Source organism: Filicampus tigris, chromosome 17 (genome assembly GCF_054856515.1).
Source record: "Filicampus tigris isolate MCC_2025a chromosome 17, RoL_Ftig_1.0, whole genome shotgun sequence".
Taxonomy (NCBI): domain Eukaryota; kingdom Metazoa; phylum Chordata; class Actinopteri; order Syngnathiformes; family Syngnathidae; genus Filicampus; species Filicampus tigris.
Window position 1 is genome coordinate 15,414,737 of NC_141233.1, and position 23,291 is coordinate 15,438,027.

At 50.8% G+C, this 23,291-nt stretch overlaps 3 protein-coding genes across 4 annotated transcripts in view; 1 reads left to right on the forward strand and 2 right to left on the reverse strand.

Moving 5' to 3' along the window:
* Window positions 1-82: 82 nt before the first annotated feature.
* Window positions 83-13,799, reverse strand: supt6h (SPT6 homolog, histone chaperone and transcription elongation factor). The gene is made up of 37 exons (XM_086012518.1): window positions 13,665-13,799; window positions 12,799-12,909; window positions 12,565-12,732; window positions 12,041-12,111; window positions 11,786-11,960; window positions 11,372-11,453; window positions 10,969-11,224; window positions 10,754-10,855; window positions 10,543-10,656; window positions 9,731-9,820; window positions 9,458-9,600; window positions 9,212-9,357; window positions 9,030-9,137; window positions 8,646-8,926; window positions 8,408-8,562; window positions 8,145-8,340; window positions 7,889-8,028; window positions 7,428-7,545; window positions 7,273-7,349; window positions 6,610-6,745; window positions 6,388-6,525; window positions 5,578-5,745; window positions 5,380-5,507; window positions 5,089-5,296; window positions 4,867-5,014; window positions 3,961-4,103; window positions 3,743-3,883; window positions 3,480-3,675; window positions 3,259-3,404; window positions 3,099-3,191; window positions 2,485-2,598; window positions 2,221-2,345; window positions 2,021-2,133; window positions 1,672-1,755; window positions 1,413-1,594; window positions 1,083-1,321; window positions 83-601 (listed from the first exon to the last, which is right to left on the reverse strand). Exons 2-37 carry the CDS (start codon window positions 12,896-12,898, stop codon window positions 382-384), a joined length of 5,244 nt encoding a protein of 1,747 aa, XP_085868644.1. The 5' UTR covers window positions 12,899-12,909; window positions 13,665-13,799; the 3' UTR covers window positions 83-381.
* A 662-nt stretch (window positions 13,800-14,461) lies between these two features.
* sdf2 (stromal cell-derived factor 2) lies at window positions 14,462-16,098 on the forward strand. The gene is made up of 3 exons (XM_086012530.1): window positions 14,462-14,699; window positions 15,293-15,489; window positions 15,651-16,098. The coding sequence occupies exons 1-3, from the start codon at window positions 14,516-14,518 to the stop codon at window positions 15,945-15,947; spliced, it is 678 nt and encodes a 225-aa protein (XP_085868656.1). The 5' UTR covers window positions 14,462-14,515; the 3' UTR covers window positions 15,948-16,098.
* Window positions 16,099-16,317: 219 nt separating this feature from the next.
* The window catches only part of LOC147133619 (calcium-binding protein 8-like), a 12,803-nt gene continuing 5,829 nt past the window's right edge, over window positions 16,318-23,291 (reverse strand). For both annotated transcript variants that reach the window (XM_086012529.1, XM_086012528.1), the window contains exons 2-6: window positions 22,842-22,966; window positions 20,836-20,979; window positions 20,242-20,354; window positions 19,165-19,318; window positions 16,318-18,129 (exon numbers count right to left, since the gene is read on the reverse strand). In XM_086012529.1, the coding sequence (XP_085868655.1) occupies window positions 18,002-18,129; window positions 19,165-19,318; window positions 20,242-20,354; window positions 20,836-20,979; window positions 22,842-22,959 (657 nt within the window). In that variant the 5' untranslated portion in view covers window positions 22,960-22,966 and the 3' untranslated portion in view covers window positions 16,318-18,001. The remainder of the gene's footprint in view (window positions 18,130-19,164; window positions 19,319-20,241; window positions 20,355-20,835; window positions 20,980-22,841; window positions 22,967-23,291) is intronic.

Sequence of the window (23,291 nt, forward strand, 5' to 3'; positions counted from 1 at the left end):
TGACCTTACACACACACGACAGCGAGTCGGCGGCAAAGAGGCGATGGCGTATGCGCGTGTGAAAGATGTGCACAGTGGAGGCTTTTAAGATTCCAACAGAAAAAAAAAAAAAAAAAACAAGTTGTCTTTATTTGTTCCATACAAAGTTCGCTCTCACGGTGGGCGTGGCCAGGAGCCGTCTATCTCGAGTGCAGGTGTTTTCTCGCCATGTTCGGCCCCGCCCACCCTTCCCGCAAACTAAAAACCACGGAGCAGCCTGCCTGACTGCAGGTCCATTTTGTACACGCAGAGAACACTGTGCGGCGGTCACGGTAGCAGGTGGGGGTGCGGGGGGCTTTGGGGGGTCGGGTCGCGGGCTATGCAGACGCGCCCCTGAGCATCCTACCGGTCCATCTCGTCCAGCAGGGGCGTGGCGTCTCCGGCGATGGACATGGGCGTGCTCTCGATCATGGGGCTGGGCGAAGGTCGCGGGGTCATCCTCTGCGCCTTCTTACGCCCTTCGGCCTCTTTCTCTTTCAGCCACTGCTCGGCCATCTTGCCCCAGTCCACCGCCGCCGTAGAGCTGCCGACGCCTCCGCTGCTGCCGCTGCTGCTGCTGGGTCTGCAGACGGAGGGGGAGAAAGTTAGTGCCATCTAGAGGACACTGGCGGCAAGTACCGTCATCACAACCCACGACAGTATATTACTATTATTTCTATCTTGCGTCATGTCGGCGCAATCGTCTTATGGCTTTGTCCAAAACTCCGGCGAGTCCAAATCTTTAGTTGCGCGCCTTCAGTGTAGTACCACGTTGCGCCACACCATGCCAGGCAGCACTGAGCTTTACGCGGTGTAATAAACAGCGAAAAGAGGCAGAGAAAGTCCTCAACTCCAGGAACAGTCATCGTCACGGAGACAATCGAAGGCATCGTACGTTCCTCGTGTGATGCTGCTCATTGTTTGTCCAAGAAGCCTTTTTTTTAAAAAATGTGAGCAATGACTGGAACACGTTGGCTAATTGGGGAGCCCTTTTATGGCGTCAAGCCACTATCTGTGGAAACTGAGGAGGGGTCTCAAGTTTTCAAACGTCCCGCATGACTCACTTTGGCTGCTGCTGCTGCTGCTGCTGCTGCTGAGGCGTTCGGCCTCGCGACGACGACACGGATGACGCCGGCGTGCCCGACGCGTGGCCGCCGTGGTGGTGGTTGTGGTGCGTGTGTGCGGACTGGGGGGTGGAGCCCGGGTACTGCGGCGTGCCCATGGTTTGCTGGCTGGGCGTGGCAAACGAGTAGCTGGGTGTCATCATGGGCGTGGCTATTGGCTGCTGGGGCGTGGCGAACACCTGCGTAGACGGACGGACCAAGGAAGTACATGTCAGTGGACACGCACGGTACACACACGCGCACACACACAGACGGGGCGAGCACACTGACGTGATAGGCCGAGGAGCTGCCGCCTCCCCCGGTGCTGCCTCCGTAGCCGTACTGGCTGGATCCCCACTGGGCCGGCGTGGTGTTGGGGTTCTGATTCTGGCCCTGGCCCGTGACGGCGGCGATGGCGTTGAACATCTGCGACGTCATGTTCCGCGGGAGCGCGTTGACGGCTCGCGTCAGGTCTGCGGAGGAGAATAAAGGCGCCCGGCGTGACGGGGCGGCGACGAGGCGCGGAAGCCGGGAAGGCGACGAGACTCACCAGCGATGTTGATGTTGGCGGGCGTGGCGTTGAGGGAGGCGGGCGTTCGCGTGCGGCTGCTGCTGCTGTTGGTGGGCGTGATGCCTTGGCAAGAGAACATTTCATAGTCATTTTTGATAAATCGGTACATCCCTAATACATACATTTATATTTATATATATATATATATATATATTCATACACATATACATTTATATATATATATATGTATATATATATACAATTTGGTTTTTTCTTTCTCAGGGCGTAGAATGGATGGCAAGCGGACTGCTCTGTTTGTCTTCTCATCCGAGAAGGTTCATGCAAGAAGGCTTGCGATCATGCGATTTTTTTTTTTTTTCCCCACTACCTGGTACAGGCTCCTGGTAGTGGTCCTTGAACCAGCGGAACAAGCCGTTGACTGAGGGAAAGATCTGCGAGCGGTATCTGAAGCCATCCGGGGTGATGGTCACATACTCCACCCTGTGGACAGGACAGTCCAAGACAGGGCGTCTTATAAGTGACGTCACGTCGCGCATTGAGCAACACCTCGTCCGGACGGTCACCGACCGTGGCTTTCCTCGAGGTTGGTACCCCAGCAGGAACTTTCCAGGCAAAGCTTTACACGCAGACACAAAGTACGGAATGAAGGTGGGCTTCTCCCTCTTGGTCCTGACCAGCAGCTCCTCCATTTTCTGATCGTCAACACAAGACAAGAGCAGCTCATGAAGGAGGTCGTCACTGGTCACGTTTCCAGCGAGTGGCAGCCATCTTTTTTATTTTCAACACAAAGAGGAGAACCCGACATGAAGCGACGGCGCGAGAGGAACTTGCCTCCTTGCTTCCGCCGTTGCACTCTTGAAAGTATTTATGGCTCAGCAGGTCTCGAGCGAACGACGCCATGGGTTGAATGAAGCGTGCTGTGATTTCATCCAGGTCTTCAAACTCCTGCAAGAATCCAGTCGCTCATCAGGAAAAACGCCAGAGCAACAAAAAACACCTTAGCACTCAGGCACGACTAAGGCCTTTAGTCCAATGTCTGTCTCATCGATTGATTTTGGGGTCAGGAGGGGCTGCATCCCCAAACTTGGTTGGACTGTAATGCGAGTTCATATTGTGATTCTCAAGCACATATTAGTGTCTTCAAATCCATATTGGAAAGTATGAAATATGAATGGAAAACCTCGGTTCCTTTATCTATGCCAGCAAGCGACATTTAGCGGCGGGCAGAATGATTCAAGTTTCTTTTTCACGAGACGGCACGCCTGCCCCCACTCAACAGAATAATAGCAAAGCCTTTCCACATTTCCCACCCACCAAGTCAACCTGTGTGTGACATTTCTCTCTCCCCCCCCCCCCCCCCCCATATGTAACGCGGCTCCATCTAGTGCCTGTTGCGCAATCAAGGTCGGGGAAAGAGTGCAGGAGGAGAGGAAGCTCGAAGGTACCTCATTGTTGATCCAGAGCGTGTGTCCTAAACTGAAGGCGTTCTCTTTGCCTTCCTCCCTCACGTCCACGTGCTGGTAGATGCCGTCAGCCACCTGGCGAAAGTCGAGAGGTTTGCTGGCGGCAGAGCGCCCTCGTCTCCCTTCGCCCCCTCCTTCTTACCTTCCACGTGACGGTGAGGTGGTTCTCTCCCTTGCTGCTGGGCCTGATGATCAGGTCCCCCTGGTCCAGCGTCTCCATCATCTTCTCGGCCTGGTTGAAGCTGATGTTGTGGAAGTTGGGGTGAGCGATGACGCGCTTGATGTACGCTGCGGAGAGTAAGCGGGAGAGTTAGGTCCGCCCGGACGGGGCAAAAAGACCGAAGGCCTGGTCTGCCGACTGACGGGTGCGCTGCTGTTTCTTCTTCAGCTCCTCCTCCAGCTTGAGGTCCTCCGATTCGGCGTCAAAGTCGTAGTAGGTGTCCTTGGGAAGCTTCCACTCGTTGGCCTTGTCCGACAGGTCGGAGGTGCGGCACGTGAGGTCCACGCTGAACTTCTCGATGTCGATCTTCATGATGCGACAGTGGACCGTCATGCCCACCTGAAGGAGGAGGCCGGCCCGCTTGAGAGAGGTGACGCAAGAGCGGGGCCCAAAACCAGCGTCTCACCTTCACCCTCTCCTCGGGGTGTTTCACCACCTTGTCGCTCAGGAACTTGGTGGGAACGAATCCCTGCACGCCGTTGTCCAGTCTGCTCCGCACCCCGATGGCTTGACCGGGACAGGAGCCGCTGTCAAAGTGGTTCCACACCTGCGGACGGGAGGACGGGATTGTGACAACAGATATTGGATGCCCACACGCGAGAGGAAGCGCCCGCCCGCCGGTACCTCGCTGAGCTCGGGGAAATTGTCCTGCTGGCAGAAGGGACACTGCCACAGGCCCGTAGCATCGTTGCGGATGGCCTGGTCGTAACTCTCCCCCTGGGGGCGCCGGTGAGCGATGCCGGTCACCACGCTGGTGATCAGCTTACCTGGGGCCCAAAATACGACATCAGGAGGCGAGCGCGAGTTCTTCACGAAATGTCTCTTTGCACTAGGGCCGCCACAAACCATCGTTTTTGCTAGTAATGGGATCGTAAGTAAATCGCGGCGTGCGGCGCCAGCAAGCAGCTGCTCTTCTAATAAGCATCATTAGCTTACGGCTTGAATTCTTGAAGGCGGGTGCAAATGAATAATGAAGACAATCAAGATGGTTCTACATTCAACTTTGATGAAACTTTGCAGGCAATACTGAAAAAGAAATACTTGTAAACATATTTCACTCGACTTGGGCAACAAGCCTTTTTTTTTTATCATGTAGAAGGTACTGAAATCGGATGAGTAAAATGTCGAAAATGCACGGCGCTAAAGAAAACTAAAATAGACACTTGTAGTGTTTTTTAATTTGTTATTTCATCCAAAATGCTTGGTTTTGCTTCACTTGGTATGCATGATTTAAATAAGAATAAGAATAAGAATGCCTTTATTGATCCCACAGTGGGGAAAGTTCTACATCGAACTACACAATCAAATTGAAGTTGGCACCCGAAACGAAAATAAATCGATCAAATCCTTAAAAATGAGGGGGAAGATATATATATTAAAAAAAAAGGTACATTATAATTTTCGCCTGCACATTTGTCATTTCATTTCAATGCAAACAGACTCCATATTCTTTTTTCTTTTTTGCTTGAAGGACGATGTCATCTGAAATAACGCACCATGTGCAAGCGATTCGATTTTCAAGCGTCTCACCAATGTAGAAGGTCTCCGGCGTCTCCTTGGTGAGCAGGTTGAAGACCTCCTCCGTGTTGGGGACTCTGTAAGGGACCCGCAGGTCTTTGTATCTGCAGCTCAGCTCAGCTCTGATGTCATACAGCGTGATGCCCTTGTTGCCGTAACCCTGCGGACGAGAGCGGACGTGAGGACGCGGGCCGACCGCGGCGCCCGCGGGCCGGCCACGAAGCGCGCGCCGACCTGTCTCTCCAGCTCCTCGGCAAAGGCGTCCAGGTCGAGGTCTTTGAGCCGCTCGGGGTTCTCCAAGATCTCTTCCAGGGCGCCGGCCGGGTTGGCGTCCTCGGCCGACTCGTCGTACTCCAGCGCGTCCACAGCCATCTTGCGAGCCCACTCGTACGTCTCCGGGTGGACGCGGGAGCCGTCCAGAACCTCGATGTAGGAGTCGGTACTGCGGGAGCAAACCCAGATGAGTCGCGCGGAAGAACTTGGGGGCGGGCCGGGGGACGGCGAGAACCAGGCGCACGCGCAGACCTGTCTCCGAGCGACGCCGTGTCGATCTTGATGAAACCGGCACAGTTGATGAAGACCTTTGGGCCCATGTGACACATTGTGACCAGCTGAGTTCTGTTCTCCAGGCGCGTGTTGTTCTGCTTCAGGATCTGCTCAAAGGAGCAGGACGCCGGTCAGGGCTGAGAGCCGCCAGAGATGCCTCAGAAGACCCAAACCAACCTTGAGCAGGTGCGAGCCCTTCCTGGGCCCGAGACCGCACACGTACTGGACCAGACTCTGAGTGTGAGGGTGAGCGATGGCCCGGTTGACGTCCACGCCGACCTCGTTGACCCGATTGATGAACTCACAATAGAGAGCCGAGAGCAAATCCTCCTTCACCACGTGTTCCTGAAAGCCGAGCGGACTTTTCATTGAACGGCGCGGATGGTTTCGATCACATTTGATTAGGGATGTAACGATTCATCATAAATGGACTTAAAATCGTTTCGTCACGATTAATCGATTCGAATCGAAAATCGAATTGATTATATTCGTCTTGAAACGTTTTTTCATTACAGATACATAGCACATTTTGAACGTGTAGATCAAATTTGCGCCAAACATCATTGCGTATTGCGTTTGTGGATGGCTGCAGAACCACACTGGTGCACAGAGACGAGTACGGTAGCAATTTTTTAAAATCGAATCGAAAACTGAAAATCAAATCAAAGCTTGAGTGAATCGTTACATCCCTACATTTGATGTGATGCCATGTGCAAGGTCACGAGTTGCAATATCATAACCCAGTTCAGTTTGCAGGATTGCCATCAACAGAAGCCTATAATAAAAGTCCACAGAATGTGTCAAAAGACATCAGATGAGCTTGTCAAATCTTGTCAGGTTTTCTGCTGGAAATGCAGACTCTTTCTGGGGAAAGTTAACACCTCTATCCTTCTCCCACAAAAAAAAAAAAAAAAAAAAAAAGCACCAGGAGCGGGTGATGCGGATCTAAATTCGGGATCTGGATGAACCCGAACCTCCCGGCCTCACCTGCAGGGGGTGCAGTTTGAGGCAGATGATGTCTTCGTCAGAGCTGCAGACCTGCGCGTACTCCACCAGAGGGTCTTGGATCTTCCTGGCGATGGACACGGCCTGGCGCAGCAACGGGGGGTAATCCCGAAAGTCCGTCTGCGTGGGAGCACGGCGGCACGTCAGGCGGGAAGCCGCGATGCGCGGGCGGGGCGGGGCCGGGGGTGGGGGCGGGGGAGGTACCTCGGACTTCTTGCTGTTCATGTAGAGCGTGGCCAGCTCGTTGTCAACCAGCTCCACGCCGACGGAGGGCAGCGACGACTCCTGCTCCAGCTCGCCGATGGTCCTCTTGATGTCCTCCATGATCATCTGAGCGTCCCTGCACGCATCACAGGGTCACAATTCCTATTTGGAAACGACATCACTGATGATCTTGTGTCAAAGTAATGTGACGGGTGGGTGCCGCGGTACATTGTGAGTTGAATCCATTCCCAAAGCAAACTCAATCAGAAATCCCTTTTCCAAAGTCAAATGAGCTGGATGGCCGTCAATGCATCGCGACACAACGTGAATGTGAAGAAACAAACCGGCGTAATTAAGTCAAAAGTCACCTGTTTTTACGTGTGCTTTTAAGGGGCGTGTCCCAGTGAGGGATATCAGGACCTGCAGTCGAGTTTACAGCGCAGTCAGTGCAGTGCGAGCGTTCTCATTTTTGTCATTTGTTCTGTTCAATTCAAGGCGAAAAGCGCAAGGGTGGCTGTGACTTTCCTGTTTTGTCTTTTTTTTTTTACTTCAAATGAATGGCACCGGAACTGAAGCTGGCTTATAACTCACATTTTGACCCGCCTTGCGAGGAGGAAGCGCATTGGATAAACGTTTCAAAGCAAAGAGAGCAAAAGGCCTTACCGGTTTTCCCCGGCGACGGCGACCACGTGAGGCTTCTTGCTGGACAAAAACCTCTTGAGGTTTTCAATGTCGTTGGCCTGAAGTGGACAAACGCAGTGAGTGAGGCCAAAACACACCGGTTCATCCGGGGACTTTTTGCACGCGCACGCACGCACCTTCTTCTCCCGCTCGTCCTCCCTGAAGGCGTTCCTCCTCTTCATGAAGTAGGGCAGGCGCAGGAAGTCCACCACCTCGCCTTCGCCGTTGATCAGCGCGCAGAAGACGGGCGTGTCTCTGTCACAGAGATAACACGTCGCATATCAACATGACTTCCGGCGCAATATGATTGGCTGCCGCGGTCGCTGGAAAGACATGACGAATCGCGACGTGCCGCCATCTCGGCTTTTTAGAGCGCTCGTGAGGGAAAAAAAGAAAAAGAGTTGTGCGGACAGATGTGTCCGGCCCAACGGTTCTCAAAAACCGTTCCAGCCCTTGTTTAGTGTATGCTGGGGGGGGGGGATGAAACTACAAAACGAGGTGCCTTGTGCGTGGTCTGGACGGCGCAGATTTTCCTCCCACACAAACGGGGGTTGAGTGTACGGCAGGCGGGATGGCGGCTGCCGGCGTCGGCGCGTACCTGCTGGGTGCGTAGGCCACTCCGAGCACCCGGATGCCTTTGCCCTGACTCTCGTCCATCAGGTCGTCATCTTCCTCCAGCTGCTGGTCCGGCCTGTAAGGAGACACCTTCAACCAGTTGTACAGTCGACGGCAGCACGACTGCAGCGGGGGAGGGAGAGAAAGAAGAAGGGGGGAAAAAAACAAAATAAAAAAAGAGTTATGAGACTTGTCAGGCGCATCTTTTCCGTCACCTCCTCCAGATAACGTCAGCGTACCCGTACGATGCTCTCTTTGGCTTCGGCGATGAGCTTGCTCTTGAGCTCTTTGGCCATCTGAGGGTAGAGGAACTGGTTGAGGGCCCTCTCGATGGCCAACGTGCGCTGCCGGTTCCACTCCTGCACCTGATGGCTGAACTCGTCTCGGTAGTAGAACTGCTTGATCTCGTCAAAGTAGGTCTGGTCGCCCGCGTACCTGTGATAGGGGCACGAGCGGGCCGCTCAGAGGAGCTCGGCCAGCCGCCCTCTTCCTTCTTCCTTACCCTTTGACTCCAATGAGGTCGATGCAGATGTCAATGGACAGCAGGCCCTCGTCCTCGGCCAAGCACATCTTCAGGAACTGATCGCCGCTGAGCTCCTTCACCGCTTTGTTCTTCAGGTACTTGAAGGAGTAGGCAAAGTGGGCCTCGTCCACTTCCTGCGCGGGCGGGTATCAAAAGACATGAGCGCCGGCCACGGCTTCCAGCAGCGCGCGCGCGCGAGCGAGCCTGCGCCTCGGACCTTTTTCCCCTTCCTGGTGGGCTTGATGTTGATCTTGGCCCTCTCCTGGAAGGTCTGGCGCAGCACGTGCCTGACCAGAGGCTCGCGGGCGATCTGCATGGCCACCATGTAGCGCGTGCCCTCCAGGACGGCCTCCGGGCCGGGGAACTGGCTGCACACGTAGTCTTTGGCCAGCTCCACGGGCTCGGCGGGGAACTGCTCCGTCTCGTGCCGCTGGTAGCTGTCTCGCAGATTCTCGCCGAACTGCTCGGGCGTCAGCCCGAACTTTTTGGCCAGGCCGTCTGTGCGGAGGAGGAGGGAAGACCGTGAAGCTCGCCCGGGGGGGGGGGGGGGGGGGGGGGGGGGGTGAAAGCGTCTCAGGGTAAAGCAAAAAAGCAGACGCACCGAGGCCCACGCTCTGGCAGATGCTGTACATGTCCCTGCGGGACGCCAGCTTGAGGTCTGGACCTTTCTGCTCCTCCTCTTCTTCCACCTCCACTTCCTCCTCCACGCCTACGACAAGAGCTCACAAATCAAGTCGCTGCGGGCTACGAGCACCTCCTTGTAAAAAAAACCTCCTCACCCACCGTCTTCCGTGACTTCCTTGATCTTGCGAAGCCTCTTCTTGCTGGCCTTGGCGGCGTTCTGCATCTTGGGAATGTCTCGGCCGTAGTAGAGCAGGAAGTGGTTGTACACGTCACCCAGCTCTTCCAGCGTCTGGACGTCCTTCAGCCTTGCGGCAACAACGGAAACACGTGTGCTTACCATGCGCAAAGAGGCTACAACGCAACACGAGGAGAAGCGCAGGCGCGGGCACGCCCGCGCGCGCGCACCTCTCCATGTCGGCCGTGTCCAGTGGGCGTATCCCGTCAGCCAGAGGTTTGTCGGGGTCGGCGGAGATCTGCTCAAACTGGTAGGACTGCATCTTCTGAAAGAGTCGCGTCAGGTTCTGCTTGCGGGTCTTCAGCTGAGTCCACTGGTGGAGGAAAACACGGGCCGGGAATCAGGAGTCAGCTGGACGCTGACTGGATTCAGTAGCGCTCGCGAAGACCACGTGGCCTGAATGTGGGGTCACTTGTTGATCTTGACGAGTGCAACTAGGGTACCTTTTCATCCCACTGCCACACCTTCCACAGGTCATTGATGTTCAGCTCTGGCTCCACGTATTCTTTTCTGTAGAATGCGATAAATGGAACCTGAAAAAAAAACAAAAAACTGACTGTTAGGGCTGGGCGATGTGGATAAAATTTCACATCGGGATATTTATGCCAGTTATCTCAATAACGTTCAAGGAAATGAAGCATTCTTTAAAGGAAAAGCAAAATATCAATCCAAAAGGATGTGGAAAGTGATTTTTTTTTTAATGAGAACTCACCGACAGTCAACATTAACCGAGTTAGTAATAAATAAAGAAGATTGAAATTAAGATTGTACGCAATATATGTAAACTGTGTATAGTGTATTTTTACGGCTTAGTGGCACACGGCTGTCTTGCTGACTTCGGACACAAAAAAGATTGATGGCGTGTGTGTGCTGGGCGTCTGCATTTCTGTGTGCGTGTGTCTCTCTCTCTCTCTCGCCCTGCCTTTGTAAGATGATTGTCATTGGCTGGCTTGAGCTCTCGATCGACGTCAAACTTGAATGTGGTTGGTTGGCCAGCGCTGTACATGCAGCACGAGCGTGGACAGTCCTCATGAGTGATATTGCTGTCATTTTTCATACGAATTTGTTGAAAGTTCATATCTAGATGTTGATAGGATAACAAGGTAGCGCCTAGCTCTACTGGATGTGAAGTTTATTCACACAAACCGACACAAACCCGAGTGAGGGCACCCACGCTCTACATTTGTACAAGGCGGTGTGTGTGTGTGTTTTTTTTTTTTTAACAGTGCCTGTCAGTCGGCATCTCCAAACAAACCTCAAACTGCTGATTCCTCATGAAGTTGAGCGCCTCTTTGATTTTGGCGATGGTGCTGGGGCCTTGGCGGCTGAAGTTGGTCGACGCCCCGCGCTCCAAATAGTCTGCGCTCTCCTGCTGGCAGACGAGCACGTTGGCCGACTGCGCAAGGCGGCTGGCGCCTTGTGGGGGGGGGGGGGGGGGTGGGGGGGGGGGGGGGGGCGTCACAAACCTGTATCGAAATGGTGAGCGTGGAGAAGCCATGTCTGAAGATCCACTCGGCTTCCTCCTCCAGCTCCTCGTCCTCGGCCGGTTTGACGGGGATGGATCGCAGCTGCCGCAGAAAACGAGATCGCCCACGTTAGCGATGACTGGAATCGATATTTTGTTCGTTGCTACGCGCCAGGTTACAATCCAGCGTCAGCAAAAAACAAAGGCGGCGTCTACCTGGAACCTCTCGGGCATGTCGGTGGAGCGGATCTCGTTGTCCTGGTCGGTCATGTGACTGCTCTCCAGCTCACTGGGCTCGTAGAGCTCAAAGATGCTCTTGCGACCCTGCCGCCTCTTAGTCTGCTTCTTGGGACGGTCCCAGCCCTCCTCGTCCAGGTCCTCCTCCTCCTCCTCGCCCTGGTCGTACGCGTCGGCGTCGAATTCGGCAAAGTCAAAGTCGCCGCCGAAGATCTCCTGCGCCTCCTGCAGGGCTCTGTGGGAACGCGAGGAGCGGCGTTTCGACGAGATGACGTCGACCCGTTTCAAAAGAGCAACGGTCTCCTCGTGCTTTCGGCGATTTACGCAAACGTGTCTTGTCGCAGACATATGCCAAGGACGGACGCAAGAACGAAACACTCACGCGTCGGTGTAACCGGAGAATTTCTTGCCCCGTTTTTTGGTGATGGGTTGTCCATCATCATCCACGATAAAGTCATCAATATCTGCGGAAGTCAATAGAAACAAAACATTACAGCTGCTAAAAACAAATCAGGACTTTCACTTATTATCGATCGTTTATTTTCAGTGTGGCCATTATCTAACTTAGTAATGTTTACCTTGATTTATACAGGGTTACGGCAATTTTCTTTTTTTTTTTGCAATTATACTTTTTATATATTGTCTAGAATAAGTATGGCTGATCTTTTACAAAGATTGTAGCTAAATATAGATGATATAGACTGGAGAGCTTTTTCTCGCCGATCCGTTGGACCCAACAGGATTTGAAGGCACAGGCTTAAGGCATCTGTATTTGAATCGGACTCTCGTGCTTTACCCGACTCCTCCTCCTCTCCTTCCTCGTCGTCGTCCGCTTGCCGGAGAGGCTCGTGGACGGCCTCGCCGTCCTCCAGCTCGCCGTCTCCGTCGCCGTGAAAAATCTCGTCGGCGATCAGGTCCTTCTCGTCATCGTCGTCGTCATCCAGCGTTTTCACACGGTCGTATTTCTTCTTCTACGGTGGGAGAATGGCAGCGAGTTGAGTTTTGTAGCAGCTTGCGAGGAGAATCCAAGCGATGACCAAAAGACGCTTACCCTCCTCTTGACTATGACACCCAAGTTTTCCTCAATGAGGTCAAGGTCGTCCTCGTCCAGGTCGTTGTAATCTGTCAAGAGGGAAAGTGGCGGAAGAGGTGTCAAATACTTTACCACTTTATCTAGTCGCCCTTTTAATAATTTTGTGCTGAATCAGCAACAAATTACAGCGAGGCGGGCAAATAGAGAAAGGAAAAGATGACAACAAAGTGAGAGGGGATGAAATGCGGTGTGCATCACAGCTGCCCAATCTATGTTATCATTTACAAGTGTAGTATATTTGATATTGATACGTGGGTAGATCTAATAAAGTGGTCATGCCACGTTTGAAAGACATTTTGTTGGCTTGATTTTATTTTTTTCTTGAGCTTGTGTACAAGAATTCCCAAGATCAGGGCCCATCAAAGGCACCCCTCCTTGGGTCAAGCTGTTCAATTACCAGCGATGATGATAAGCAGAAATCTGCTTGATTTTTTGAAACTTTTGTACCACTCAAAACCTTTCTATAAGTGCAGTAAACTTACGTCGCTTCTTGCGGCGATGCCGGACTTCCTCCTCTGAGTCGCTACCACCATCACTCGCACTCTTTTGACCTCCCGCATCCTCCTCCTCTTCCTCGTCACCGTCATCGATGAGCCCACGCAAGTTGCCCCGCTCGTCCTGGTCCTCCATGTTTTCCTCTTCGTCCTCATCTGCGGAGATATGTCATAAGAGTGCTGCACACACGCGGGCCCAACTGTGTGTGTGTGTGTGCCCACCGTCATCCTCCATGAACCTCTGCGTCTTCTTGGGCTTCAGGTCTTTCTCTTCAAACTCCTCCTCAGACTCCTCGGCCTCACTCTCAATGAAGTCCGACATGACTGCTGCTCCTGTTCATATTTTCACAAACCCAGCACACAGACATTGGAAAACACACTCACTAAGTACAAAATTAAACATTTCATCACACGGTGTTGAACACCATTTCAAACTTCAAACTCCATTTAATTTAAAGTGAAAATATTCCTGTACTGGAAGATACAAGGCTGGAAAATATCTCACGATTTCGGAATGGCAAATTAAAGCCATCTTGTGTTACGAATCAATACAGAGATGTAAAACTTAGACCTAGACCTAGTGTGGGTTAAAATTAAAGAGGAGAAGCAGCAAGGTATCGCAATGTCGCAATGCGGACACCAACATGTCACACGAACATGTTTGAAGCTCTGCAAAGAAACAATCACTGGCGTTCTTGGCATGAATAGAAGCGTTACATGCGTCTGCTGAAATGGTTGAGCTGATTTTAACGATGCGACCAACAAAAGCACAACCTTGTTTACCAGTGCAGCCGCTAGTTAGCGCGCTAGCATCGGTGAGCTAGCATGCATCTTTTGGCACCTTAGAGCGAGGCGCTAAGGTCCACCATTCAGGTCGGGACGCCGAATAGCACGTTTAGACGCGCGAGGAAACAAATGGAAGCAGAAAGGAGGCCTCCGAGTGGAATTCGCGCATCGAAAGCGCTATGCTAAGTTAGCATTAGCTGCAACCACAACAACAAGCGCCACCTGGCGGGCAGCAGCCGCGCCAACATCGACGTCTCGGTAGCTGCCTTCACAACACAAACGAGCACGCAAACGGGACTCACCCGTCCGTCTCGATGCGGTGACAACCTGCGTAAAAGAAGACGAATCTACTCGATGGGTTTTGTGTGCACTTAGGAGAAAAATGGCGGACTGAGTGATGACTTCCGAGATGCTGGAAACCACATCCGGCGGCCTTTTCAAGCGCACACTGCCGCCCCCTGCTGGTCCGTCCTCAATTTAGCCATCCGACCCTAACACTGACCTGAGTCACGCAGGCACACAGAATTAGAGACCAGAGTAGAGACACTCCGAACAATTGTGCAGTGGGAAATGATGCCATTTAAGTCAACTGGTCCACAGAGTAGTTTTATGCAAAGTGGTTAGTTACACAAATATATTTGTCCACCATCATGACTAACTTGTATGCGTAAAAGATTTGTTTCATATTATTACCTGTAACATAATGCACAGGCAATTGGAAAACAGACAATTTACCCAAATACAGAAAAATACAAAACTGGATCCAAATGATGCCTCAATTAAAATGGATTATACATAAAAGTGAAACGAAAATTGTAACTCACAAAACCAACAATCAACATTATAATGTCTTTCTTGAATTTAAGAACATCATGTTTAGCAGGGTGTAGGTACTTATATCCATAAGTAAACTATGTATAATGTCAAAGTGTACAACTACTATATTCGTAATGGAAGTGTGCATTGCCTGGGCCCTAGACATAAATATTCCAAACATGCAAGTTGTCCGTGGACAAATGCGCCAGTGTAGTTTTGACTCCGCGACACCGAGGGCGCTGTGACATCACGTCCGCGTTTTCTGTCTGGGATGACGTCTACACTGATAGAAGCGAACAACAGGAGCAGAAGAAGAGGGTCCAGCCGAAGGAGAAGGATGGACTCGGTCAAGCTTGTGCTTCCTTCTCGCCTTTTCGCTTGTCTTGTAGTGTTCTGGGGGATTTTGTTACGGAGCTCTTTCGGCTCGGAGTTGACGTTCGTCACGTGTGGTTCTGTGCTCAAACTTTTGAATGTCAAACACAACGTGAGACTTCATTCGCATGACGTTCGCTACGGCTCAGGTCAGTCACGAAAACTGCCGTCGGAAGTCACACATATGCTCACCTCACAAGTCTTCCGAGTGTTTAAAATTCACCCGTTATGATTCTGGCTCAAGTGTCATGGTGACACCTCAAGTGCCATGGTGACACTTTAACACGTTTGACGTGTGAAAGAATTTGCATGACGTGTCCCTCAACTTTGATCACATTTCTCACCCTTTTCGGCCCGGCGCTTTTGTGACGTCAGTGACAAATTCCAATGAATACTCACACGATCCTTATACAACTGACAGCCGCCTGTCCATCCTGACTTATTGCGGCCGGACCCAGATACGTCTGGAAAAACTCAAGTCAGTAAAAGTAGTACTCAGTACTCAGGCACTCCTGTACTTGGGTGCTCTTGGTCCGTCACAAGGCAGAGCCGGCTGCTGTTAATGCACCGACTGGAGAAGCCCTAAAAAGAAAACGATGCCCCCCCCCCCCCCCCCCCCCCCCCACACACACACACACATCGTCTCAAAGATGGTGCATCCTCTCTCGCTGGAGGAACATCGCAGTCGCCAAGGGTCCGCTCATACCGTTCTGGCCTTTGTGTGTGTGTGTGTGTGACCCAGGAAGCGGGCAGCAGTCCGTGACAGGCGTGACCACTGTGGAGGACAGCAACAGCTACTGGAGCGTGCGTGGCACCCGCGACGCCACCTGCTTTCGAGGAAACGCTGTCAAGTGCGGTCAAAACATCCGACTGACGCACGTCAACACGGGACGCAACTTGCACAGCCATTACTTCAGCTCGCCGCTCTCCTCCAACCAGGTACGGGCGCCCTCAACCGCCTCACTTCTTCGGCACTTGAAGAACGGCAGGCATCGAGTGTATTCGTCAGAAAAAAAAAAAGTTCTGATAACCGATGCATTGGAAAACGAGAAGAAACTGATGTTGATGATGTGCTGTGACGCGTCGGTGTGTCCTAACAGGAAGTGAGCGCGTTTGGCGAAGAGGGCGAGGGTGACCACCTGGACGAGTGGACGGTGGAGTGCGGCGGGGCGGTGTGGAAGCGCGCCGAGGCCGTGCGCCTGCGCCACAAATCCACCGAGGCGGCGCTGGCGGTGACGGGCGAGCAGTACGGGCGGCCCATCAGCGGCCAGAGGGAGGTCCACGCCATGGCCGGCCACGGGCAGCACAGCTTGTGGATGGCCATGGAGGGCGTCTTCGTCAAGCCCGCCGACGGACCCACCCTGGCCCAGCGGGACCACGCGCACACAGAGTTCTGAACACCTTCGGAAGGCTTGGAAGCCAAACTTCCTGTTGCGTGGAGGCGCCGCCCTGTTGTCGACTTAAGGGACTGCTTGACGTCGGCGCGCACCACATGGCAACTTCCTGCTGGAGGACGTGTGCCTTTGTTCTGCTGCTGTTTAGGACAGAACATTTGCATCATTCGGCAACTACTACAACAAGCGGAGTACATTTCATGTCACTAGGATTCTAGTGCACACGCACCCTGATATTTGCGATCATTGGTGAGGTGCACCACAACTTGCAATAAATCCCTCAAATGCAACTTTCAGATTTGGAACATATTTCTTTCTATTCTATGACTGTTATCCTCAAGTAGGGGCCACACAAAATAATGTGAAGCGCAGCTTTCATATCAAAACAAGACTTTATTGCATAAAGGTGTTTTTCTTTGAACATGTTCCCAAGTTGGAGCCGATATGTCGTATTGCTCTTTCCTGTCAGCACATGTCGAGCCGGCGAGGTCTCGTGACGCCAAAGGTGAGCGGTCGACATCACGAGACGTTGGATTTGCATATTTGCCCCGATGATGTCACGAAAGACGCCGACCGACCTCTGCTAGAATACCTGTGAAGATTTGAAACTTTTTTTTTTTTTTTTTTTAAATGATATTCCCACCAAGAGGATGAATCCCAAGATCCCTTCATAGCTCACATCCAAGAATCTTGGGTGAATGTCGGCAGCAAGCGGAAGTGGAAGCCGAGCTTGTTTCCGGTGATACTCAAAACCAACAGCAACTCGCTCAAATTCTAAAATGTTCCAAATCAATAGTGCTCCACAAATATATGCGCTATTTTCACGTTTTTCAAATTCACAAATATTGTGATTTTCACCAGTATGCTTGTGATTTTCAGATACATAACTACATTCATGATTTTCACGTTATTCAGATCCACAAATGTATTTGTGGATCTGAAAAACACATGAAAATCGCAGCTGTATTGTGAATAATTTTGCCACCAATTCCACAATTGCTCGGCTCGGAGCTGCCATCCCTGAAAGACTCTTGGACAGGTTTTGTGGCTGCTTGAGTGCGAACCACATGGTCACATGCGATACATTCATGTGTATGTATATATATATATTTATATATCTAGAATCGCTATGTGGGAACTCCACTGATTTTGTTTGAAATCAACTCTGATAAAAACTTAGTAATTAATCGCTCCATGCTAATATAAATAAGCAAATCGAATATCATAAAAAAAAAAAAAAATTAAAAAATTGGAAACATTAATGAGGTCATGCCGCTACTAATTCGTCCGGGTCACAAATGAGCGACAAACAGTCAATGAAAAACCTTTCCAGGTTGATCACATGACACGTTGTACTTGTGACGTCACAGTCAAGGTTAGCTGCACTTTTTGAATGAGCCACCAGGGGGCAACTTCCTCCTGCCGCATCTTCATTGAGTGGATCATTTCCACCGTGGCCTCCCGCATACAATAGCTCCTTAACGCAAACACAATTGTGTGTGTGTGTATGTGACCTACATACGCACAAGGAATTGCAATGAGATGCTCCTCTTCAACTTCCTTGTAACCAGCATCCATCAGGTCCTCTCTGTCCTCCTTTCACCAAGCGCACGCACACAATGACGCTGACGCTCGGCCGATTGGCGTTCTTGTTAACATGTACGTTAGCGTGGTGATGCACAACATGAGAACATGTCATGAACATGTTTGCATCCAGGAGGAGGAGGAAGAATGGCTCCAAGCACCTGATGTGTGGTGTTCTTGTTTTTCTTTTGTCCATTTGATCAGTACATCTAAAATCCAGTTTAAAGGGCGATTGGTCTCTGTCTGGAAAACATCCAAATCCAAGTGTCCATATTTTTCTTTGATACTAAAACGATCCCAATTCGAGGTCCCGTTTGTGTGAAAGCGCGCCGTCGGCCGTCGGACGTCGGTCCGCTCCTGAGCTCAAAGAAAGAAAAAAGTTGACAGACTTGCCCGGATCCTGGCGGGCGTATCCGCAGGTGCGTCCGGGTGCCGGGGCGACGCCCTCCCGCGTGGGTCACAGTGCAGCGTTTTCACTCCATGCCGTTGCGCAGCATCTGATTGGCAGCGATGAGCATGACGCTGATGATGAAGGCCATGGCGAAGGCGCAGATGAGACTTTTCCTCACGCACGTCTGCCGGTTCTTCTTCTTGGGATGCACTGAAGCGCCACACAACAACAAACATCACTGGAAAGGATTTCTCATTTATTTACCACAAACCATGTATCGCTTATTCAGCTACGCTCGCGGCGAGGGTTGGGAGAATAGCGATGCCGGGTATTATATCGAGCCGGTTATTGGCTTTATTTTGAAGGTATCGGGTACTCGTGGAGGCTGCCCATATCAGCCACCGATATTTAAAGAGGAAGTCAACCCAAACATTTTTTTTTCAAGAATATGTTCTATGCAAGCCCACTAGTTGAAACAGGGCAATCTGATAAATATTGCATTTGTGGAATAAGAGTGAATCCACTCATTTTTAGCCATCTCCGGGGGCGGCCATTTTGTCACTTCTATTGACTGAAAATGACAAATGCTCAGGGCTCAGGTAACGACCAATCGCAGATCACCTCTTTTCTGAAGCTGAGCCTCGATTGGTCGTTATCTGAGCCCTGAGCATTTGTCATTTTCAGTCGATAGAAGTGACAAAATGGCCGCCCCCTGAGATGGCTTGAAGGGGAAGTCAACCCAAACATATTTTTTTTCAACAATATGTTCCCAGCAGGCCCACTGGTTGAAACTGCATTCTGATTCATTTTGCGTTTGTGGAATATAAGTTAAGCAGCAAATCACACTCGTTTTTAGCCATCTCCGGGGGCGGCCATTTTGTCATCTATCGACTGAAAATGACATCACAAGTGCTCACAACGACCAATCACGGCTCAGATTCAGAAAACAGGTCATCCGTCATTGGTCGTTGTGAGCAGTTGTGATGTCATTTTCAGTCGACAGAAGACAAAATGGCCGCCCCCAGAGATGGCTAAAAACGAGTGCATTAACACTTATTCCACAAATGCAATATGTTTCGACTAGTGGGCTTGCATAGAACATATTCTTGAAAAAAAATATGTTTGGCTTGACTTCCGCTTTAACTCATATTCCACCAACTGTGTTGTGTTGTGTGTGCAGTCAGTGCAATTGTGACTCGAATTCAGCTGCGAAAGAAGCAAAGGCGTGAGAGGCGAAGCGCTGACCTCCCTCGTACTCGGGACAGCTTCCCGAGGTCTCGTTGAGGCTCTCCTCCTCGGTGACGATGATGTTCTCGATGTCCTTCATGGTCAGGTGGTCGCGGAAGGCGTGGAACAGAACCTGCTTCAGCTCATCCAGGGACAGCTGCTGCATGTCAAACTGCGCACGGACACACGTACACAACACCGCCACGGTGACTTTGCTCGTCACTTTCACCGAGCGAGCCGCTACGCACGAGCCAGTGAGGAGCGATTCGTCTCGAGGCGACCACTGCGGCGCTGAGATGCCCTCAACGTGAAACATATTACCGGCTCAGCCGAGGTGAAGGGTTTTTTTTTTGCGCACGCTGTCGCATTAGCATTTTTAGAACGGATCCAAATCCCGCCTGCTGCTTTGCTCGCATCTTAAATGACCTCGCGCGAGCTTGCTGAGCCTTTATGCTAAACTCGGCTAAGCTAAGCTAAGCTAAAGTACGCTAAGCACATGGGCAGTACGTCGTTAAAGTCTTCAGGCGGCGCCAAGCTAACATGTAGCTTGCCGAGCCCTCATGCTAGCTCTGCAAACGATGCTAGCGTGACAAGCTAACCAAACCGCATAGGGCAGCACACCTTCGTCATCATCATCGCCGTCGTCTCCTCATTCACGTCTTCAGTGATGTCGTTCAAAGGCCAACAAATGGACCGTGAGGCATGAGCTCTTTTAATTCATCTTCCCGAGTGGAATCGGGAGGATCGTCAGCGTGTTCAATGTCAGAATGTCGATGAGCGCGTTGAGCATCACGTCTGCACCTCCTCCGCTCAAGTGCCGGAAAAGACACGGCTGTTTGTGTCGAAACACGCGCGCACGCACACAGCCCCACAAGCACTTAAAAACTCGGCGGACTTTATTCCACTGAGGCCCTGAGAGGAATCGGGTCTTTGTTCTTATCAGGGAACACAGGAAGCAGGTAGTGTGTGTGTGTGTGCGTGCGCGCGCCAGAAACTTGTCTGTGTTTTGAAGATGTGCGCTGATTTCCGAGTACAAAGCGAGAGACGAGAAGGAAGGATTGACGGCGACATCGTCGTCATCATCCTCCTGCTCACCTGCCAGAAGATGTTGTCGATGGTGTTGCCGAGGAAACCTTCTCTGTTGTCGGACGACAGCAGCTTCGGCCCGAGTATCGTCATGAACTCCTCAAAGTCCACCTGGCCGTCCCCTGCACGCACGCAAGTCAACTTTATTTACAAAGCACTCGAAAACGACACCGTACAAGACAAAAGCAACGGCAAGTCTCGTGCGGGGTCAAAAAGCCGTAGAACCCAAATGTGGTCAGTGCCCACCCTCGGACACGCTCTGCCCACCCAAAGAAAACTGAATGTAGTTCCAAAACAAACAAAAAAACATTGTCACCTGCATGTCCATAATGTCCAGTTATGGATGTCTTCTAAGTCAAATCAATTCAAATCAACTTTTATTTGTCTAGCCCAAATCACAACAACAGTTATCCCAATTAAGGAGAAAACAAAACACGTTTTAAAGTGCAGTAGCCCTACGCTGGACTTCGACCTACTTGATGAGCATCGTAGCACTTTTTTGCCCGCCCCCCCAGGTTTTGCCCACCCAAATCCGGCATCCTGGTAACATCCACTGGTTTGAACATTTCCTGATGCGTGCGTGCGTGAGCGCGGCCCCCTCACCGTCCATGTCGAGCCTCTGCATGATGATGGCGAGCTCCACCTCGCTGGGCATGTACCCCAGCGAGCGCATGGCCATGCCCAGCTCCTGCTTGGAGATGAAGCCGTTCCCGTCGCGGTCCAGCACGCGGAAGGCCTCGCGGATCTCTGCCACACACAAGACGAGCTCATCAAAACAAAAACGGCACTTTGACACCTTGGAAGGCCGCAGCCTCCTTCCATCCTCCATCCCGTCCGAGCTCCGCAAGGTGTTGGACGGGATAAAAGAAATTCCACAAAGAAAGAGAGGAAAAAAAGGCAAGGTTTATTTGGATGCAGCTGGGGACGAGCTTCTGCTACTTCAGCTGTCCCCTAATGGAATTCGATGCGCGCGCGCGCGCGTGTGTGCGCGTGCGTGAGATTGATGAAGGGCCTGGAGGAAGGCGGGCCGAGTCCGGCGGCTGCACTCGGAATGATTAACAAGCTCAGATGATTCTTGAAGAACCTTCAGCGGCCCTCAAGCGGATGGCGGAGACAACTTCAATATGACGTCAAGGCGCGACGGGCAGTGACACCGGCGGCAAATGAAAGGAAGGCGTCGCGATGATTAGCCGCTTCCCGGCCGCCGCGCCGCGCCCGCACTTCCTGTTTCGGGAAGAAGCGAGGAGGAGCTTACGGACCGCGGCTCAGCTCGGAATTGAGCGTCAGCCAAACGTCGAGGAGTTTGACATCGCCATCGCCTCCTACTGCATAGCAAAGTCATCAACGTTCGCGAAGACAAACCAAACTACTGCGAAAACATTTTCCTCAGTGAAGTAAAACGAAAACAAGTGTTTTCTTAAAAAAAAATAAAAATAAAAAAAATGAAAACTTCCAAGCGGCTGCCAAGCATTCGCAAACCAAACCAAAACAAACCAATCCAAGTCTCATACTGCTCGGTTATGAAAAAAATAGTAATCATGATTACTTTGCCAATGATTGAAATCACGATTATTCAAACGATCATTTATTTTTGGGTACAAAACAAGAAAATGTATAAGCATAAAAAATATAAACGCAATGTAAGTTCGTTTTGGACCAAATAAAATTGATAAAATTTGTTATTATAAAATTTAAAAAAAGGTGCAAAAGAATAAATTCAAGTGTGATTTCCTTGTGTAAACAAACATAGTCCATTGGATATAAATCATCATATTTTACGATTATGCCAATTTTATAATCATGGAGTGTACCGGTAACAATCGTAATTGTGATTGAATTTCGATTAATTGCACAGCCCTATTGCAGCCAAGTTTGTCTTGTCAACATCAACAATGAATAGTGCAGAGAAAATGCATTTTTTCATTCATTCTTGTGAGTTCTCACCAAGACTTTGGCATTTTTCTGTACTCTTTATTTCCTTTTGATTTTTTTTTTTTTTTTTCAAATCCAGTTCATTTATGACTTTTTAGAGAACGTTCTTTAGTTGTTACCTTTCTCATAAACATTTGGTTTAGTTTGAGGTTTTTTTGTTTTTGTTTTTTTTTTTAGATATAATGGAGTGTTTGTCCAATGCAAGATAGGAAAAAAAAAGGTCACTAAGTGTTGTGTAATAAAGTAACGTAAATTGCTGCTTGGCCTTGGCATTTTTTTTTTTTTATAAAGCATTTCCATTTTTATTTTATCTTATTTGGTCGTTGTTTTTTTTTTTTTTTAAAGCATTTTTATTATTTCATTTGGTCGTTTTAGTCATTTGGTGAGTTTTCGTTGACCATAATAACCTTGGTTCTCGTTTCATTCGTCTGACACGCACACGCACACACACAGAATGACATTTGCTGTCTCACTCTCAGCACTGCCCTACTATGCACCATGTTGTGTGCGTGTGTGTGTGTGTGTGCGTGTGTGTGTGCGTGCGTGCGTGTGCGTCGCTGGACAATAACGCTTGTTGGTGCAAAATGTGAAGCGGCTGGCGACCACCGCGCAAAAAGTCCCAAACCCGACTAAACGGGATCGGTGGAAGCAAGAAGACGGCGGCGATGTCGACTGACCTCCAAGCTCCTCGTTGGAGATGCTGCTGAGCTTGAAGGCTTCGGCGCCTTCCGTGAGGGAGTCGCTCAGGTAGTTGTCGGGATAGAGGAGCCCCGCGCGCACGTGATGAAACGGCATCTTCCTCCTGCACGCGCGCACACACACAAGCAAGCGCGCGCGCACACACAACTTGATGATGCATCACATTCGAAATCCCAGCAGACGGTTAGCGATACAAAGCGGAAAGGATTGCAAAGTTCTCAAAAAGGACGGCTTTTACATTCCGAGGCATTGAATGGTGTACCTAATGAAGTGGCCACTAAGCCGAAAGAATTTCCATTGGGCTCGTAAGGTGCGGTCGCATAAAATAAATGATTTCGGGGGTTTCAAACTCAAGGCCCGCGGGCCACGCCCGGCCCTCCGCCTCCCCCGGATAAGCCTGCCCCCTTTTCCGTAAACAAACACAGTGC

Bases quoted from the DNA above. Each gene is read 5' to 3' on its own strand.
- sdf2 (XM_086012530.1), top strand. From the start codon at position 14,516: ATGGACTCGGTCAAGCTTGTGCTTCCTTCTCGCCTTTTCGCTTGTCTT. The intron at 14,700-15,292 runs GTCAGTCACGAA...TGTGTGACCCAG, and splicing joins TGACGTTCGCTACGGCTCAG to GAAGCGGGCAGCAGTCCGTG. The intron at 15,490-15,650 runs GTACGGGCGCCC...GTGTCCTAACAG, and splicing joins CGCCGCTCTCCTCCAACCAG to GAAGTGAGCGCGTTTGGCGA.
- supt6h (XM_086012518.1), bottom strand. From the start codon at position 12,898: ATGTCGGACTTCATTGAGAGTGAGGCCGAGGAGTCTGAGGAGGAGTTT. The intron at 11,225-11,371 runs GTGAGTGTTTCG...GCGTTCCCACAG, and splicing joins TTCTCCGGTTACACCGACGC to AGCCCTGCAGGAGGCGCAGG. The intron at 3,405-3,479 runs GTCAGTCGGCAG...TACTCTCCGCAG, and splicing joins GAAGAAACAGCAGCGCACCC to CGTACATCAAGCGCGTCATC.